Raw genomic sequence first — 20,356 nt, forward strand, 5'->3', positions numbered from 1 at the left:
AAACCACTTGTTTTAAAAAAAGAAAAAAGGAATCTAGTAGAAAGGTACACAGCAAGGGATATGATTTGATATTGTATGATTACAGTAGTTCTAAGCATATATACTCTCCTCCCAAAATGGCATTTTTTTTTTAAATCTTTGAGCGTATATTTATGTTAAAATGTGTTTTATGAACAGATTCAGTGTAATGTGTTTTTTCAAACCTTTCTGCTACATAGACATGCACTTGTACAACTATGAGCATATACATATATAATGATTATGTATGTTGCGTGTATACCTTGATGATGTATGAGCATATACCTTGATGCTACATAGACATCAAGTGTGCAGGTATGAGCATATACATATTAATGATTTTGTATATATGTGTGTAGCTAAGTCACCTGACACAAGGATTTGGGATTTGTAGGATACGGGGATTCGAGTGTCGGATTCAGACACGTTGACTCCCCGGAACAGGACACGTAGGATTCGTTATATATATATATATATATATATATATAAAATTATTTCTTACACAAATTCTAATTAATGATACAAATTCATTGATTTCAAACATAGATCTTCATCTATAGCATGCATAGTACATACAAAATTCAAATACATGTCAGTGGTCACATAAATCATGATTCATAAATGAAAGACAACTTACAACTACAAGATAGTAAGATAAAGACATTGACAGCTGTAGTTTTCTCATTAAGTCATCAAATCAAAATGTGTTACATAGGTAGTGTTGGTGCAATGCCAATGGCAAATAGAAATAGAAAATATACAACAATTACAAGTATACAAGCCTCAAGGCAATAGGTAGTTGTCAATCCTCAGAGTCATCATCAGAATCAGCATCAATGTCCTCATCATCATGGTCACCACTGCTCTCCTCTGCATCCTCCTCCTCCTACTACTTGAGTTTTCAGGTCAATAAGTTTTACACTAGAATTTGGCTTCTGCCTTTAGGAAACTTTATAGCAAGTTTCAATAAGGAAAAAATATTATCCTCACTACTTAAAATCTTTAACCTCTCACAACAATGCCTGCTTATAGAACTTGGAAATATTTCACACTTAATACCATATTTGGAAGCTCCAAACAGATGATTCCCAGCAAGACTAACATCAGTTCTGCCAATGGCAAACAATATTTTATCTCTAGAACAGGATTCCAATGATCTGAACTGCTATGCTGGTATCATCTTATTTCAAAACTATTGGATTTAAGGCAATGTTGTATCTCCAGGGAAATCTCACCAAACACTGCTTATTGTTCCTTCACTTTATTGTCTTAAGAAATGCTTAGTATTTCTCAGATTCTAGAGTTTGGAAATTCTATAAGTGGACATAATAATTTCATCTCCGAGTTCTTTGATAGATCAAACATGAAAATTTACGAAGTCAGCTAAGCTCAAAGTGTTGTTGCAGCACGTCGGTATCATCTAAAGGAGAAGTCAGACTTGGTTGACAAGCAAAAATAGACATAAGTGTGCCTCAATAGCAAGCAGTTTTAGGGGATTCGAATCCCAGAATTGGGACACGATGTGTTCGTATGGGATTCGTACGAATCCTGTACGGACACGTCGTGTCCCGTTCTAGGATTCGAATTCCTAGCGAATCGTGTCCGATTCGCAGGATTCAAACTCGTGGGGGGTTTAGGACGAATCCTGTTACTTAAGTGTGTAGAACTAATTCAAACTTAATTTTGTTGGCTCTCTCTCTCTCTCTCTCTCTCGATATATATATATATATATATATATATATATGTTGCACGAGGACCCGTCCCCGCCAAAAATTCCCTCATACCCAACATTCCGGCCAGGGTTGCAAGGGAGCACCCCCCCTCTTCGAATCTGCTCCTAGAGTCCCACAAAAAAATATTTGCTCCCTGGTTTTTTCACAAATTTTGTCACAAAGATGATCCAAATGCAATTTTTTTTCAAAGAAACAAGAGTTTTTGAGTAGGGCAGCCTAATATTCAAGTTTATGTCCCTAGTATTGATATGCAATTCATGGTAATGTTAAATATGAAAATGAAATATAAAGGAGAATGTTACTTTACTTAAATTTTTAACATTACCATGAAATGAATCAGGATGTTTGAGAGTGGTTCCAACCTCATTGGATTTCATATGAAGAAAGTAGAATTTTAGATCTCGCTCAAAATCCGGTAGACTTATCAGTTTTTCAAGATTTTAGGATTGGGGGTATTGCAATGTTTCCATTGGATTTTGTCATGTACTAGGGTATGGAACTCGTATTTAATCAAGAACACCAAGCCCTCTATGTACCTTGATGTTGGTGACATTGGTCGTCAAACTCCTCTATCATGACCCTACTAAAAATGTACCCTTCACTCAAACAAAATCTTGACTTGCCATGCTACATTTTTGTATCTTATGTTAATTGCTTAGAGGGTGATATTAATGACAAAGATCCCAAGATAGGTAATGATTTTGATGATATGTAGCTATTTATTGTAGCATGATTTTTTTGCATGTTGGAGGCCATCTAGAGCCTATTTATTGATGTATTTTCAGTTCAGAGATGGATTGCACTCGATGTTATTTTGGTTATGTGAACCCTTACATGCTATACAAATGAGAACTTGTAACTTGTGGACGTGGTTGATGAAGATTATAACTTCTAGATGATTGATGTTATATGGTTTAATCCATGTTTTTATGTTTTTTTATATCTAATTCATCATTCTACATGTTTTGTTGACATATATGCATCAAAGTATATAAAAATATATATTATATAAAAATTCGTTGTTGATCCGCTCTCGACCCGAGAGGTTTTGAAAATGTTGCTCCCTGCTCCCAAGTAACCTTGGTTACGGCGTACTCCGGGGACTTTTATAGGGGTTGGGAATGTCCCCAATTTTTTGGGGACCTTGTGACTTCCAAACCACTCCCAACCCTTATCGAGCAAATTTTGGGGACTTTTCAGGTGCCGTTCTGCTGTCCCCAAGGAAAAAACGGTATGTCTAACCCGATTTTGACTGGGTTTACTTTGCTATTTGGATGGATTCTCTTGCTGTTTTGGATAGTGTTCCACAGGGATGCGTCCCTCAGGGTCAGGTGCACGCACCCCTCCCACCCCACGCACCTGGGACGGGGGGACGTCTGGGGAAACATTTCCCCACGTCCCCCTTTTGGGGAGACGCACAGGGGGGGGACGTTTCCCAGTGTGGGGGACATGACTCCCCAAGCCCCTCAAAATGGGCTATGCGTCCCCCCTTAAATTTGCTTGTAAACAATGATTTATCACAGAGAAAACCTAGTATTTGACCATATTTCCCTACTAATGCTATGCAATTCATGGTAATGTTAAATTCTTAAAATAAAAGGATGAAAATGAAAAATAAAGGAGAATGTCACTTTTACTTAAATTTTTAACATTACCATGAAATGACTCAGGATGTTTGAGAGTGGTTACGACCTCATTGGATTTCATATGGAGAAAGTAGAATTTTAGATCTCACTCAAAATCCAGCAGTCTTAACAATTTTTCAGGAATTCAGGATTCAATGGATTGCAATGTTGCCATTGCATTTTGTCATGTACAAGGAGGTATGGGATTAGTATTTAATCAAGAGCACCAAGCCCTCTGTGTATTTTAGAGTGACTTTTAGACTCATCACTCCACTGTTTTTGAGTTTTAGCTATATCAATTTGCTATTCCAGACTTCAGATTTCAGTATCTATTATAGTCTATTTTTCTTAATGTTAATTAGATTCTAGAATGGTGAATAATGAATAATGAATATGGATCAGAGTATTTCATTATTGAATATCGTGGTCTATGGATGAATCATGTATGTATTAGTAAGGATGATGAATATGGATCAATGTATTTCATTATCTAATTCAAATATGTATATATTATTGTATTTATGCTTTCATTATAGAATATGAATTTGATATATATATATATATATATATATATATATATATTAAAAAGGAAAAAAATTATATACCCCGACGTCCCCCCGTCCGCCCTAAATTTTCCTAAAATTTGAGGGTACTCCCACACGTCCCCTTTGCGCGTCTCCCCACACCCGCGTCTCCCCGTCCTAGAGTCTTGGTGGAACATTGGTTTGGATGAGCTTTTAGTGTGAAAAAGTTGTTGTTTATGCTAAATTCCAATGATAACTGTTAAAAATACTCCTGTTCAGTGTTGACATTTATTTTCTCCTCTGTCACTTAACTATCTAAAGCAATAACCCTCAGTGCTGGACTTCAGCCTATAATTACTGTTGCTTAAAAACGACATCCCTTTAGAAATAATTAAGAAGTCTGCCAACCTTTACTTCCTGTGGCATGAATCAGGGACACAGTTATTGTTGATGAAAACCTTCTAGTTCTGTCCTGAAGGTGAAGTAGACCGTCTTTGAGACTGTTCCTATGTGGCACATTTAACAAGTTTCTAAACCCACTCCTATCCTACAGGAAAGTTGTTGAACTGTGTTTAGCACTGTTTGCAAGGAATTATTGGGTTGTTGCTTTGTTGTGTGCTGTCCTAGTAGCCACATATTTTTTCCCTCAAACAATGAAGGTTGTATGGATGTTTATTTGTGAATACAACCTCTTGTGTGAAGTAAAGGTTGCCAGCAATGACTCATTTCAGCACATTTCCTCTTAAGACTAATGTTTCCAAAACTGTTCTTTGCACTTACTTTGTCCAAGAATAATAAACCAGGATTCAAGATTGATTTACATGTCAGACTGATGTAAAGAAACCACACTATGTTTAAGGCTCTAACACACTTTGCAACTTTGCTAACTATGCCAAGGAAGTTGAATTTGTTTAACTTGGCCATATTAGTAGCAGTGACTGTAAGAAAGGCCCTTTTTGCTTTCACAGGATTAGGAAAATATCTAGTGTGGTTGACCAATCAAACTTGGCTTTTATTTGACAAACCTAACAACAGAGAGGGTTGATTTAGGTGTTGAGATTGGCAATATTAGGAATTTGAGCCAAGGTTTGATTTTGACAAAATTAGCATGCTTGCCAACTGGGATAATAAGGTGAATTAGTTTACATGCAAGAATGTCAACCAAGAATAGTAAAACTCAATCTGCTTTTGGATTTGACCAAAAATAGCAAGCAAGACAACTAGCTCTAGTAATTCAACCCAGGTTTTTGATTTGACATTTATGGCAAGACAAATTAGGTCTTTGAAAGGTCAAACTCGCAAGAGTTAGTTTTTTAGCACTAGGCCATTTTGGCAAGACAAATTAGGTCTTTGAAAGGTCAAACTAGCAAGAGTTAGTGTTTTAGCACTAGGCCATTTGGACTGTCATATAGATGGATACCCTCCAACTAACTACCATGTGTCACACTAGGAGAATAGTTCACTTGCTCAACACTGCTCTTGACTCATCATCCTGTAACTGAAAACTTCAACTCGAATTTTAGATTAATGTATTTGGTTTTGTAATTATTAATATGAATTTCAAATTTCTTAGCTAGTTGAATGTTTATAATTTTATTGCAATGATGTATTTATTATTTATGATTCATTTACCTTTATGCACATGGTGAATTTAAAATAATAATAATCATAATAATAATAATAATAATAATAATTATTATTATTATTATTATTATTATTATTATTTTATAATTTATATATATTATTGCCGTCCCCAACTTGCTGTCCCTTGGAAAATTTTGGGGTGTGCTCGAGCCATACTGGAAACTTGTGCCCCCGTCCCCAAAGGCAGTGCAACATATATGCGTGTGTCTGTGTGTGTTCAAATTAATTTCTATCTCCCTTTGAAACGTGCTTGCATCTACGTCTCATCACTGAACATTGTTTTCAAGTATGCTGCGTGTTGCTCAAAAGACAATAATTACCTCTACTGCCTAGAGCTTTTTGGCTTTGACAGTTGACGACAATGCATGATAGAGTAGGCCTAAAGCATTTAGTGCTTGGCCTCCTAAACACCAAAGGAAGACAAAATGACTGTCAGACAAAGTTCATACCTTTTTTAAGGGGACTATTGGAAAAAAGGGAAGAAGGAACAACTTTTTTCCTTGGTTATAATTATTAATATTCTCATGCGTTTGATTTTCTATATACATGCATGTAGCAATATGCAGATGTTGATATCACACATGGACACACAATAAGTAATACACACTCATTTCAGACTTGTTTAAATGTTGTAAATCTCTAACAAGGTCATCCCTACTAGAATTTTAAGTTTTCTTCCCTCGCACTGCCTCACACTAATTCATGTTTTGGATATAAAGTTAAACTATTATTGTATATTGATACGTGATTTCCTTTTGTTGTGGTCCTGTTAATGTTTATTAGTGGATAGGTCAAATTAGAATATCTTTTACTTCTCCCTGTAATGCTTGACCAAGAATTTGTCCTTTTATTTTTTCCCCCTCTTTTTGCACTGCTAGTTCCAAAATTTTCAGCAATTTCCTTTGGTTTTGCAGGTTTTATTCCTCCAAGAATTTTGTAGTCTCGGCAGGAGTCTGCAGCTTGTTCACCAAATGCGACTTGTAAGGTATGTTTTATACAAAATCACTTTGTTCTTAGCAGTTTACTTTGTGCAGTTTCTTCTGGTGTTGCCCAACCTAAGTTGTATTTGTCATCATTTTAGATCTTTCTTTCAAAATTTTATGTCACATTCATAGTAACGGTTCTATATTTGTTTTTGACCTATTCTGATTTGTTGTCTTTTTGCCTTAGTCAAAGATATTTGAAGTAGCACGTCATCTTTTTGACTGTTATTGTGTGCTTTTCTTTCTATGAAATAATCCTGAGATTACATAAAGTCTGCATAGTGTTTGTGTGTGTGCGCGCGCCTAAATCTTATTTTTTTCCAAGAAAAAAATTTGTGATTTATATTCCATTCAGAATTGATATTACACTTTTCAGGTGCCTCTGAGGCACAGTTTGACTGAGTCAAAAAGAGATAATTACAAGGTATGAACTTATACTCTACCCCCCATCTGCCTGTCAGTTACATCAAAACTGACTTCATAACATATCAAAAAAAGTCTTCTCAAAAGAAGCACAGAATCATTTTCTAAAGAAACTCCCTATCCAACATACGGATACCCTTGCAATTCCACAAAAAATAAATTGATCCACAGGCCCTTGAATGTTCAGTTAAATATCACAACAAAAAGAGAAAAACGCCTTTAAAACTGATGAATAAGCATCCTGTGGCTATATTAGAACATTTGCTTGGAGAATTATCCATCAGTGCTCCATCTCTTAATTCGTTAAAATGTGCGATGTTGACCTCTTTGGATAATTGTCTACCTCCTGTTTCAATATTCTGAAAACGTGAGTAAAAGGAAACGAAGTCAAATGAGGCAGCCACTTCTCTAGCTAAATACCCTACAGGCATAAATCTATTATGGGGTCGAATGACCGTTTTTATCTCTATTTAAATAGATGTTCCTTGTGTCTGCAAAATGTAAGAGGCCTTCTGCTTATATATGTAATAAGCTGGCTTATTTTGTTAGTTCGATGATATTAATATAAAAGAAGGATGACGTTAGACATTTTACATGATGTGCTTTGGCAGGAATCTTGTCACTGAAGGCTTGTTTGAAGTTATTACAGATGCTCTACAAAGTCTAGATAAATCTCTCAGGCTAGCTGGGTATGTGTTTCATCTGTTCTATTGAAATTCGATCTTCTTTTTTTGGGGATTTGTTTTCAACTTTTTAAGTATATTTTCAGGCAGTATTCTCTCTTCTGATTACTAGTCCGTAGATATTTTTCATCCTACTTTGTTTTGTGTGTTCATTACTTCTTTTTAAAAGTTCTTGATGTTCGAATTTGCAGGACCGATATTTTGATTGTTGTTCTAACTCAGGATGCTTCTCTTCTGCGTACATTTGTGGTTCAACAAGAAGGCCATGTCCTTCTCAGCCTCTTGGTATGAAACATGATTTGGTATTCTTATTTTCTGTGATCAGTTTTATAGTGGATAATCTGGACAGTGGATTCTGATTTTTAACTTGAATGCAGTACATATTTATATGGTTTTTAAGGTCTGTATGGCAAGATGATAGTGTGGATGGATGTCTCATGCTATTGAGTAGCTTTTAATTTCATTACTTATTTATTATCTAACTTGTGCAGGTCAAAGGCATTTCAACCACGTTTGGAGGGGATATGTGCTGCCAGTTTTTGGAAATTATCCGGATGATTTTGGACCCTTATACAATGTCAGGTTCTCAGGTATGCTCTAAATCCCTACTTTGGTTAAAATTTCAGTACATATGTTAGGATGGATGATATATCCTCGTGTTTGTTTCTTGGCAAATACAATCACAATCTTACGCTTCTTCCCCAGATTGTCCTCAGTGCCATAATATAGCAAATCTTATGTGTTGAAGACTGTCATAGTTCATTGAACATGTGAAAGTTTGAAACTATGTCCATATTTGTTACCCTTGAAGCTGCTTAAGTTTACAGTTTATTATGCTTCATATTTGATGCAGTTATTGGATATTTTTGTCAAGCCATGCTTACATTTGTCAGATTCCCATTGTATAAGTTTTTTGATGTCCACAGCTGACTACAAAGTATTCCACTTGAGCCTATATTATATAGTGATACTTTTCTCTTTAGTTTGCATTAGAGGAGAACTTTCTACCTTGACTTTTGTGTAGAACAGGTTGAGATTCTTTATTATTGTCTCTTTCTCACACTGAAACAATACATGCTTCAGTTATTTGCATATTCATATCTAGTAGTTGACTGCATTTCATTTTCATGCAGAAGGATACACTGATAGATATTTTTTATGACAAGTACATGGACCAGTTGATAGGTGTTATCACCTCAGCATGTCCTGCAAATGGGAGCTCATACCTGGGGAGAGAATCTACATGTCCTGATGGTGCTGGCACAGGGGCTTGTTTGACAGTCCCAGAAATTCTTTCAAACATCTGTGACCTCTTGTGTTTCTGTGTTCTACACCATTCATATAGAATAAAGTAATTCCTGTTTCTCTTTTCTTAGTGCGGTTACTGCTTGTATTTTTCTGAAAAGCTGAAATCTGTTCCAATTTTAATCATATATTCTCTACGATTTGATGTTCACTGTTAAGTGCAAACTAGTTTGACCATTATTTGCCAGTTCTTATAGACTATTCCCGCAGGTACTATTTTCTAAATAATGATGTTATAGAGAAGGTACTTCGCTTGACGCGCAGAAAGGAGAAATATCTTGTGGTGGCTGGCATTCGATTCTTGCGCACCATAATATCCCGCAATGCAAGTATTATTGAATATCAGTTAATTGTAATTATGCTGACATTACAATTTAGATACGGATTTTGAATGTCCAAATGTTTGTATCAACTGCAGGATGATTTTCTTCATCGTCACATAGTGAAGAATGACCTTTTTGATCCAGTTATCCAAGCCTTTACAGCTAATGGAAATCGTTATAACCTTATTAATTCAGCAGTACTTGAGCTTATTGAGTACATTCGTAAGGTATTCATATCTTAATTTTTAGTTTGAATTTCTTGTTGATTTGGCTATTTTTAGTTTCTCAGAACTTCAGATAGTTTAGTCACTACTAGATTGATATCTGGTCTTTTTTCATCATCATCCTCCATATGTGTTTTAACTTCATCAATACATTGTCTCACCTGCATTGTACTGTGAACTGCATGCAAACAAATTATCTAGAAAAAACAACAATCATATTTTGGAATTGTGTTGATCTCGTTAGTAATACCTACATTGTGTTTTTTCCTTCACGTTCATAATACGATTCATTATCCATGATATAAGAAAGACTATTGTACGCTGAAAAGCATAAATTATGTTGACAGAAGCAGCGATCATATAATTTTATTTTATTGATAGTTTATTGCATTGCTATCAGAATTGGTTGGGTCAGACTGTTTTTTGACTCACCCAGACCTGTGTTAGCATATGCATCAGTCTGCTGGTGCCACCTATGCTTTAAAAAAAGGAAAAACAGAAACCCAAGGTACTTTAAAGTTTATAGAAGATAGAAAGCCCTGAATGTTAATTCTTAAAGGTTTTAATTCTATAAGTTATTTCACTTTTATGGAACTTAAATAATTTTAACATTAGATTTAAAAGGAATAGCCCATTTCGGGAGGTTTGTTGATGGAATCAGACCAGTTGGTCCTCACATGCTGAAGGTAAAATTTGGATATATTTTCAGCTTTAACAGCATTTTCAGCTTTTGGCATATTATGATATTTGCAAAGCATAACCCTGTAAACCCTTAACCTTCTGCCTATTCAGTGTTCTCAGACTGGATGGACTGATAAACCCTGTAAACCATTATCCTTCAGTCCATCCAGTGTTCTGAGACTGGATGGACTGGTAAATCCTGTGAACTCCAGAGTACAAGTTCAGTTGGATGGACTTGGATCTGTTTAACCCATGAGAGGTAGATGACTCTGGTGTTGGACCTCGATGAGCAACTAAGGAGAGCACAACAAATGCCAAGGCAGATCCAGAGTAAATTCTTGAGAATTTTGTAACATGTTCTCATTAGACTGTAGTTTGAAGGTTTTTGGACTCTGTAGGACACTTACAGCCTTGATGTTTATGTATTATGTCTCAGAGCTTTAATTATATGTATTTCAAAACATATAGTTTATGTATCTTGATGTAATTTAACCTTTTGCACCTTACATGCAAGACAAACTACCAAACTTGGATATTTGATGTCTAATTGTGTGTGCTTACAATTTTACATTGATATATATGATTAGATTTTTTGTTTTTTATTTTTATTTTTTAAATTAAATTTTGAATATTTGATGTGGCTTCTATTTGGCCAAGGCATTCACAGAGTCAAAGGCTGAGTGTGAGTCGAGTTGTCATTGGAGGCCTTGCCAAGTCGAGTCTGCTAATATTGGTTTATTTCCATGTGTATCTGATTAAAACTTGTGAGTAATTTTGCAGGAAAATTTCAAGTCTCTCATTTCATATGTGGTTGAAAACTATTCTCATGAGTTGGAAAAGATCGATTATGTTGATAGCTTCCAGCAACTGAAGCTGAAATATGAGCAGGTGCATTTCCCTAACATGAAATTGAATGTCTGTTTCAAAGAATTATTATAAAGAATGTGGATTCTGTGTTTAGATTTGATGACTGAATTAATGATAATCCTTTCTTATTGTAGTCTCTTGAAGGTTATCCTCCTCAAAGTGTTACAGATGGAGGAAAAGATCATGGTGAACATCATCCTAATGATTTCAGCGACATAACTGCCATTGCGGAGCCAATGAAGCAGAATGATGACCGAGTTCTTGAAAAGGAAGAGGATTCCTACACTGAAGACAGGTCTCTTCCACATTCACATGTTTCCATTTTCTTGCATGCATTTCTAGAAATGTCCTTAGTTTATGTCTATTCAGATTTGTTCCCAAATGTCACTTTGAACCTTCCAATTGACAAATGCCATGCGACTTCAGTGTTGATGAAGATAACTTGGTAGCTGCTCGCACCTCTGCTTCGTGCAGTCAATCAGCAAGTGCAAATGTTGGAAATGGAAATGTCGTGGACTCTTCAGCAGTCAGGTTTGACTTCTTTTTTTGTTAGATTGATCAATCTATGCCTGTTTTTGGTAATTTAATTTTGCTGTGTTTTTAGGCATCTCTGGTTATCTTCCTTGGCAAACTAGCTGAATTGTCGGAGGACATGCATCACTGCCGTGCACATAATATACATAATTAACTCAAAAAATGTTTATTTGTGTTTTTTCCATTGGCAGGGAACAGTCCATTGGAATAGTTGATTATGAGCATGACGATGATGATTCCCCAACTCCAGTCAGCATTACTTTAGGAGGGCCCGAAAGCGAAAATTCAGAAATCCTTTATTCTTCTCTTTCAGCAAATGATTTTATGGGACATGAAGCAGTTGATTCTCCCAAAGAAAAGCGAATTCTTACTAGACCAGATTCTACCTCCCATGGACCTGAAGCTTTGAAAAAACAGAGACTACATACGAACAAGCAGGATCACTCTGTAGCAATGGATGGAAGAGACAAATTTCAAAAATTGACTGTGAAAGAAAACCAAGGCTCATTGACTTGTAACCATGAATGTGATCTTGAAGACATGAAGGAAGTGGATGGTAGTGCAATAGAACAAAGATGCGTAAAGGAAAGGGATTCTTTGCCATTACAAAATAATTTGAATGGAAATGAAAGCAGAATAACAGAAACTGGAAATGGTAGTGAGAAAAACACTAATTCATCAATGTCCAAAGAAGAATTTGAACCAAACAGAGTTCAAATAGGTGAACTCAATTTTGTGAAAGATGAACTTAATGAAGATAAGCCAGGGAATGCAAGAAGTGAACTGATCAGGGAAGGCCCACATTTACTAGCTCATGATTCTGTTCCCTGATGGTTTGCTGCTGTTATTCACTATTTATTCCGCAATCTTCTGGTCAGGTCTGGGTATGCAACATCATTTTCCTTACCCTCTTTCAAAGCTGAGAGTCAATATTATATTCCCGCAAATCTCCCGTCAGTTGAAGCTTATGAACTAGCACAATTGTGGAGCTCTCAATTCTGTGTCTTCTTGTAATGCATGGTCGTATATATGCACTATATAAATCTTACGGATGTAGCAGCTCTATTCTGAAGCCCTAGTTTGATCAGTTTCTACCCGAGTGAACTTTGTGAGGGTCTTATATTATTATTCGGCATTGATTTTATCACCTATTGGTTGGAGTGAATGGACATCTGTTTTCACACATTTGCCTACCTGTCATTTGCAATAGCTTCAGCTTTAGATGGGAATGACATTCAGCTACTAAACAGAACACTCAAATGCCAAATGGAGGAGAATTGTTCCTATCTACGTTAGTGTGTCTGTGATTCTCCGTGCATTCTCAAAATCAAGCTGTCTGAGGCCATGGCCTTTGCCAACCACAAATGCAGGCCTGCATCTTGTTCATAATGACTCGTGGTGATGCAGGTTCTGGACTGCAAATTCTTAAGCCACATTCACAGTGAGCTCGATACTGAAGACTATCACTAACAATTTTTAGAGACGATCATCTTTTTGAAAGAAATATGTTGAAACATGTTTTCTTTGTACATTATGTAGGGAAGAATTGCTTTTATTTTTGACATGCTACTGATTATCAGTTGCATAATGCCTACAGGGGGTGGGCAATGCACAATTATGTAATCCATTTTATCTGTTGGTAGATTCAGTAAATCAATTTTGGGCTGTATTATCAATTGTGAATTATTAATTTTTAGTTTCATGCTCAGCTTTTGTTGAAATAAATATTAGCTTACGGATCACAGGAGAAACTGTGATTTGGTGACTGTCTTGTGTCAGAGTAATATAATTCATCCTTAACTGGTAATATTACATGATATTCTTTCTTCGGAGTTCCATTTTATCCAGGCAGACAGCACAGGCAAATGAGCTGACAGATGAAGTACATTTGGGTTGCTGCCAGGTTGTAAATAGTATGCCCGTTGTGGAGGTAAAAGGACTGTTTGCAGCCCAGTTAGGCTGCAGTGAAATTGGTTCAGGCTGTGATAAATTACACCCTAATTGTATATATAAATTGACAAATATGAAAGCATTATAATCAGTTCAGTCGTAATTTCTGCTAGAGAAAGATACTTCTATATCTGCATGCAAATTGCATTGTAATGTTAGTTTTGTTCTGAGATGTATGGACGAGTTGTGATCTTTATGATACTTATTCTAAAGCGTACTATCCTCAGTTCTTAAATATTCTTTGATGACACTAATTGATTAGTAGTATTGTATTCACTCTTCTATATAAAAATGATTGCATGGAAAATATGCGTTTTACTGCAATTGCATTCACATGTATATTTCTATGATACTGAAGTAGTTCTCGGCTTGTCACCCTTCTGTAAAAGATGTATCGGGAGGATTTGCACCCTGTTAATTTTTTTCCTATTCCTATGTTACATATCCCGGCTGATGTATTTGTTACAACCAACGTGCATATTACAAATCTTCGGTGTTTTTTCTTCGAAAACGTAATTTAAAATAAAGGAGAAAGAAGAAATATGACCTGACAAAGAAGTAGAAACGTAATTTTATTTTGGGACAGTCTCAGAGAAGGACCTGGCACATAAAGATGTAAACTGTAATTTCGATATGCATGCAGCATCTTTCTTGTAATGTTTTGATTTCATCTAGATATATGATATCTTGATTTATCAATGCAACTTTATGTGTGTTGAATTTGACCTGGATGCATACGACTTTATTGATTTTATTCCCTCTCTCATTTTCCGTTGTAATGATTATTTTTTTTTAATAAAAAATATTACCCGAGGGAGAGATCATGCGATTCCTCCTCCTTCCTTGAGATATCCGGATGGAGGTGGCTCTCCAAGGGACTCGACTCGATTTGACTATGGCCTCCCTCGACAACACGGCTTGGGTGGAGGATTCAACCCATTGAGCAAACCTTGGAGCTATGTTATATGACATCATCTGTAATATCTATATTAATTTAGGCGTTTACATTTTGTAATATTTTTTTGTTTTTGTTGTTCCTATCAGTCCAGTGCCGTGACACTTGTCCAAGGCTCATGAACCTTACCAAGTCATCCTGAAACAAGTACTCGGTGAAAACTCATGCTGAAACTCACCCATAGACTGAAATTCCCCAAAATTTATCCAAATTTTGCATTTCTCGCCCCAAAACTTTGGCAAAACTCACGTATTAGTTTTTTGGGACCAAATTTCTTGTATTTTGCCGTTTTCTCTATTACAGAGTTTACCAAAGGGTGAGTCAAGTTTTACCGGAGTCAGAGTCCTAGGTGGGATAAGGTTTTATGAAGTCTGGTTCTCACAATCTTGATCATTGCATTCCCTAAATATCAAGGTAAATAGTGTAAATGCACTGGAACCTCATATCCACGTCTTCCCTTCTATTATCTTGGGAGTCGTCGTTACATGTTTATTGATTATTCACATTGGTTATTCGTTGGATTGGTGAAAGCTTATTTGAATGTTTCCTGTCTGTGGTGTGGTTGTATAGGAACCTTGTTAGAGTTATATACAGTTTAATTAATTTTTCTTCTTTATTTTGTTCTATGCAAATAAATTATTATTTTAATTGGATGTCAATTGTAGAAGGAATGATGGTTATTCAATTCTTACCAGTAATATGATGCACTTTGTTGTAATGGATTTGACCCTCGTTGAATCTGAAAACATGTATATTCCTCATTTAAAATATAAAAATAAGATATTTCTCATAAAAAAGTTTACTTTAATTGGAATCATCACTATTTTTGTATTTGTATCTGGTAAAAATACACCATCTGTCCTGATTTAGCTCCATGTTTATGAATGATTAATCTAATTAATCATTATAGTTTTATGCTTTGTGCCAAAGATGCTTATGTAAAACTTCATTGTAAGCACACAACCATTCTTATTTTCTTACACTTTGTTGTTAAAGGTGTGGCATCCTTGTGAGGAGATGAGAGATTTCGTTATTCTTTTTTCTTTACATTATTATATTCTGAATAAAAGTATCCTTGTGAATAAAAGTATCCTTGTGAGGAGCTGATAGAATCCATTGTTCAAGGGGGGGTGTTTGTTCTATCACCTATTCCATTCTTGTATCACAATAAGTTCAATTAAAATTATTCAGAAATAAAGGAAAATTGTACTTTGACATGCGAGCACGCTCCCTTAGCTAAACATTCCGCAAGAAATAATTAAATCACATGGAAAGAAATCTAGTTGCAAATATGGCAATCGTTTGTTTGTTTTTTCTTTAAGCTCTAATCTTTTTTAACCTATAGCTAATTTTCAAATAAAAATAACCTTCCATGAGTATGTTGGTGTGATGATGAAGACTCTCTCTAAGGAGATCACCTTTTGTTTTCTAGATTGAAATAAAATATATGTAAATTAATTAATTTTGTTAAGTTTAATGTGTTTTTATAATCAAAAACATTTTTCCTATTTTCATAAGTTATAATATTGTGTTTTTATAATCTTTCTGGCTTTCATGAGTTACAAAGATTTGTGGTGATCTAAATATTTTGGAAATGATTGACTATTTATCGGTGTTACTTAAGTGTAAGTTTTTTCACCATCTCTTTAATATTGCAAAAATAACAAGTGTTTGTAAGTTCAACATTGATAAGGTTACATCATGGTCATATCTAATAATAACACTTGAATAGGGTGGAGAATTGAAACAATGGCTTAACATTTAAGAGTGTATTAACAATGCACTTGATCAACGTCTATCCAAGACCTTGTGGACTCTGAAAATAACAAGTGATTTCTTCTTAATATTTTGTTTTTGTCTAGTGCCTAGACTCGGTATAATGCTCATGAAAGTTTGCTTTATTTTGGAAATATTATATTTTTCAACCCAACTACAATAAATATATAATTTTCATGCTACAATGAATATTTGATTTTGGTTTCTAGTAATTAAACCTTTATTTTAAACATGCATATGCTATTCATCAATCTTGGTCAACTATTGAGTCAAGTATGTAGATTTGGGTTAGCTTATGCCTCCTTCGGATTGGGTTGTGCTTCTATAAATAAGTTAAACATTTGAGGCTAGATAACCTATTTCAATTGCTGGCTTTCTTGCAGCTTCCACTTCATTTGTAGATGTATTTGATGACTTTTTGGCAAATAGTGTTAATGTTTTTTAGCTTCCATAATTGTTGCAAACCTTGTCATGATTCAAAGATTTGAACATATTTGATTGAAATGTCTATTGTTATGACTGTCTCCACTTAAATGGTTGCTTATGATCGAGAAAAGTTGATACATGCACATTGCAATACTTTTGTCTTGATTCATCAAAGAAATTGTGTTGCTTTTTTGTCTAGATAAAGTCAACATCTCCTTTTTTGAATGCATTCAAAGGTAAAGCAATACTAAGTTGCCAATGTGACTTAGGTAGTTCAAACAAAGTGTTGTTCATTTGGCTCTTATTTGGATGAATCTATGTGTATTCTATCCTTAATAATGATGTAGCCTAAATTGTTTGAGTTATAACAAATAAGTTGTCTTTCATTTTGACTTGAACTTATATTAAGCATTAACACATAGTAAATGCTTCATGTATGACTCTTTGTAAATGTCATTGAGATATACAAGATAGTGGGTGCCTTGTTTTCGTAATATTTAACAAGTTACTATGTGGGGGTTCAACATTGGAATTTTAGTGTTATTACAATACATAGGAATTAAAACTCCTGAAGACAAGTTGAAGAGATAATAAAGTTTTATATGCATTTGTTCCCTTTTATTTCTTGATGTGTTTAATTAGCACGTGACCTATAAAACTTTGGGCTAGTGTTTGTTGTTGAGATCCATTGGGTTTAGCAAGGAATCAAATGATACCAAAACCACCCAAAATTTTGCAATGAAGAAAGAGATAAGAAACACTATGACGACCAAGACACATGCAACCTTAGAGAGATTTTGACCCTAGCATAAGTGACTAGAGAGAAATAACCATCCATAGGATATATAGAGCTAAGCAAAAGAGAAAGCAATGCTTTATGGTCCCTTTAATCTTGATCACTTGTATAAGAAATTGTAGTGTGTAAAAATACAATTAAGATTTGTATATTTGTACACAACAAAGGTTGGTTAGTGTCCCTAAAGAGGGGTTAATTTCAACATCCCCCTTTAATCCAAAGATGGGTTGTTGACAAAAGTTATTACATCACAAGAGTTGCACAACTCCTCAAAGTTGATCAATGACAACGTAAAGAAGGTATTACATCACAATAGTTACACCCCCTTCAATATTTATCAATAACCATGTAGTGAAGGCATCATCACAAAAGTTACACCTTACCCCTTAATTTTGATTAATGGCCACATAAAAAAGGCATGGCTCCCTCACCCACCCCCTCTCCCCCAAAGCCAAAAAAAAGAAATAAAATATAAAATATCACTCTAAGTACCCAATGAGGTCTATGGTAGTAGAAACTGTGATTTAGAGTGATAAAGGTGATTGGATATGTATGTTGGTGGGTATGGCATTAACCATTGGAAATAAGGACTTGTGGTAGAGACATAGTGGTGTTGTAAGCGGCTTGAAAGAAAATCAACCATATCTACAATTGTGGATTGACCCATTTAGGCATAGGCCATGACCTACTCAAAGAAAGTCACTAGAGTAGATGGATTGTTCAAGAAGGCTTCATCATCTAGTGGAGAAGTGCCATCATTACACAACTCATCTATTGGAGGGGTGCCATCATTCAACTGCAATTTTAATGGAGGTGTTGGAAGGAGCACTTTGTATAGGAGAAGAGACTTATGTAGGGTTATAGTCAAACAAGTCATCACTAAGGTTCTTGTCAAGGATGCTCGTCGGTTATCACAAAAGTGATGAAGGAAACACACTTAGAGGTAAAGGAGATAAAATTGCTAAAACATGTTGGGACTTGTTACCATATAATCTAGCAACCTAGTGCAAGCTTCAATAGGCACCACAATTCTAGGGCAACAATGAGATCAAACGCCATTGTCACCTTAGTGGATGATCTCCCATTGTTTTGTGGATGGATATTATCCCTACAGGGGAGGTTTTCTCAACATGTCTCAAAGATTAAATAACCCAAGGATTCCTATGCTAAATACCCTCTAAAGAACATGTTAACTAGATACCCCATAAACGTATTCAATAAGGTAGGGCTCTGGGTGAAGATGAGGTAGTGATTTCAACCTATGAGTAAGTCCTAAGCGATGAGATAAGTCTTGGAGATGCTCAAATAAATTCCAATCACATGCAACCATCAATTAAACAATTGTTGATATAAATTAGGGATTGAGATAAAGATGGTTTACAACATGGAAAATTTGTGACAACAATAACAAAAATAGCTTATATGTGATAGACAATAAAATACCAAAGGATATTACATAGATAAAGAAGAGAGGTTATATCAAATTTCAATGGCTGAAAATGCTCAAAACAACCAGGAAACCCTAGACACCAACCATAGAATTATGGCTAAAAGTGTATATATATATATATATATCAATTTGATTGATGCAAACTTTAACCCTATGACTATGACTTTGAAGGTATTTTATGTTATTTAATACAATTATTTTGCAAACCCGAACCCTAGTTTATCAAGAAAAAGAAGGGAAAGATATTTGTTTTTAAAGATTCACACACAAGGACTAGTGACTTGAATCAATTGGGTATATGGAGTCAAAAGGGTTGCGTCAAAAGGTGGAAGAAATTGAATGGAGCGAGAGAGGGGGAAACCTCTTAATCTGATCTCGACGACTTTCACAAATATGACGTTTAAGATTTAAGAATGCTATTCTAAGTTTCCTTGATGGATACTTGGTGACAAATCTTGCAAAAGGAGATTTGAGAGCCAATAGAGATACAACATATCATGAAGAATTCATAAAAACCCTAATTGTACAACGTGAGAAAAATGGAAGATAATTACTTGCATTGAAATAACACCATTCACCATAGTATAACTTCATCAATCCAAAGAAAGTTCATCCATATAATTTAATATTCCACAAGACAATTCGTTAGCCTAGTGATCCATTGTGTTCAAGAGAAAAAGAGCAAACAAGTGCGTATCTCAAACAATTTATATGTTTAAATTATTTCACATTTTACTACCAATCTAGGAACATAAACTTTGAAATTCCAACACTAAATGTGCAAAATTAGTGCATTAATGACTTACACACTATGAAATAACTTATGTGACTCAATGCTTTAGAAACACACTTGCAATGAAAAGCAATGGGAGAAAAAACCAATAACACTATAGAGATATATTTGACCATTGAAATGAGGTTGATGAGAATGCTTTTCGAGACATAGATCTATGCCCCTTGTTTGATTTAAAAAAAAACATCAAATGCTCCTATGATAGATTATGAAGCAAATCTATTTTTCAACTTTCAATGAGTCATTGATTTGTGTAGCGAACAATACAATTGCAAATGAAAGAATGTAATGAATGTTTGCAAACAATATTTTAAAATTTAAATAATGTGAATTAAAATGCTACATTGGAAAGTAAATACATGAATTTGAATACAAAACAATTTTTTACTAGCTAACTAACTGAAAGAAATATATTACAACACAAACAACATTAAGGGATTGTTCATAACTGAGTTGTGCAATAAGAGAAGCTATAACGCTATGAAATAGTGACATGAAATCTCCATAACATCAACATCTTTATACTATGGAAATCAGCTTCACATGTTTACATTCATGTCCACAAGTATGTTCCTCTTTGCATAAGTTGTTCTTTCAATGACTCTGACAAACTATCTATCCTCTACTCTGATTGACCACTTCC

The 20,356-nt window shown here is 34.9% G+C and overlaps 1 protein-coding gene across 4 annotated transcripts in view; it reads left to right on the forward strand.

Annotated features, from left to right (window-relative positions):
- Positions 1-13,333, forward strand: part of LOC149262587 (uncharacterized) — a 331,558-nt gene extending 318,225 nt beyond the window's left edge. For 3 of the 4 annotated variants that reach the window (XM_089424931.1, XM_089424932.1, XM_089424928.1), the window contains 11 exons: positions 6,459-6,529; positions 7,562-7,639; positions 7,825-7,918; positions 8,125-8,223; positions 8,767-8,984; positions 9,149-9,263; positions 9,357-9,488; positions 10,947-11,054; positions 11,168-11,328; positions 11,460-11,564; positions 11,759-13,333. In XM_089424931.1, coding sequence (XP_089281057.1) covers positions 6,459-6,529; positions 7,562-7,639; positions 7,825-7,918; positions 8,125-8,223; positions 8,767-8,984; positions 9,149-9,263; positions 9,357-9,488; positions 10,947-11,054; positions 11,168-11,328; positions 11,460-11,564; positions 11,759-12,398 — 1,821 coding nt within the window. In that variant the 3' untranslated portion in view covers positions 12,399-13,333. The remainder of the gene's footprint in view (positions 1-6,458; positions 6,530-7,561; positions 7,640-7,824; positions 7,919-8,124; positions 8,224-8,766; positions 8,985-9,148; positions 9,264-9,356; positions 9,489-10,946; positions 11,055-11,167; positions 11,329-11,459; positions 11,565-11,758) is intronic. The other variant, XR_016259169.1, reaches the window with a different exon arrangement.
- The last annotated feature ends 7,023 nt before the right edge of the window (positions 13,334-20,356 follow it).

Source organism: Pinus tabuliformis, chromosome 6 (genome assembly GCF_031772625.1).
Source record: "Pinus tabuliformis cultivar Carrire ecotype Pingquan chromosome 6, CPIR1, whole genome shotgun sequence".
In the NCBI taxonomy this organism is placed as follows: domain Eukaryota; kingdom Viridiplantae; phylum Streptophyta; class Pinopsida; order Pinales; family Pinaceae; genus Pinus; species Pinus tabuliformis.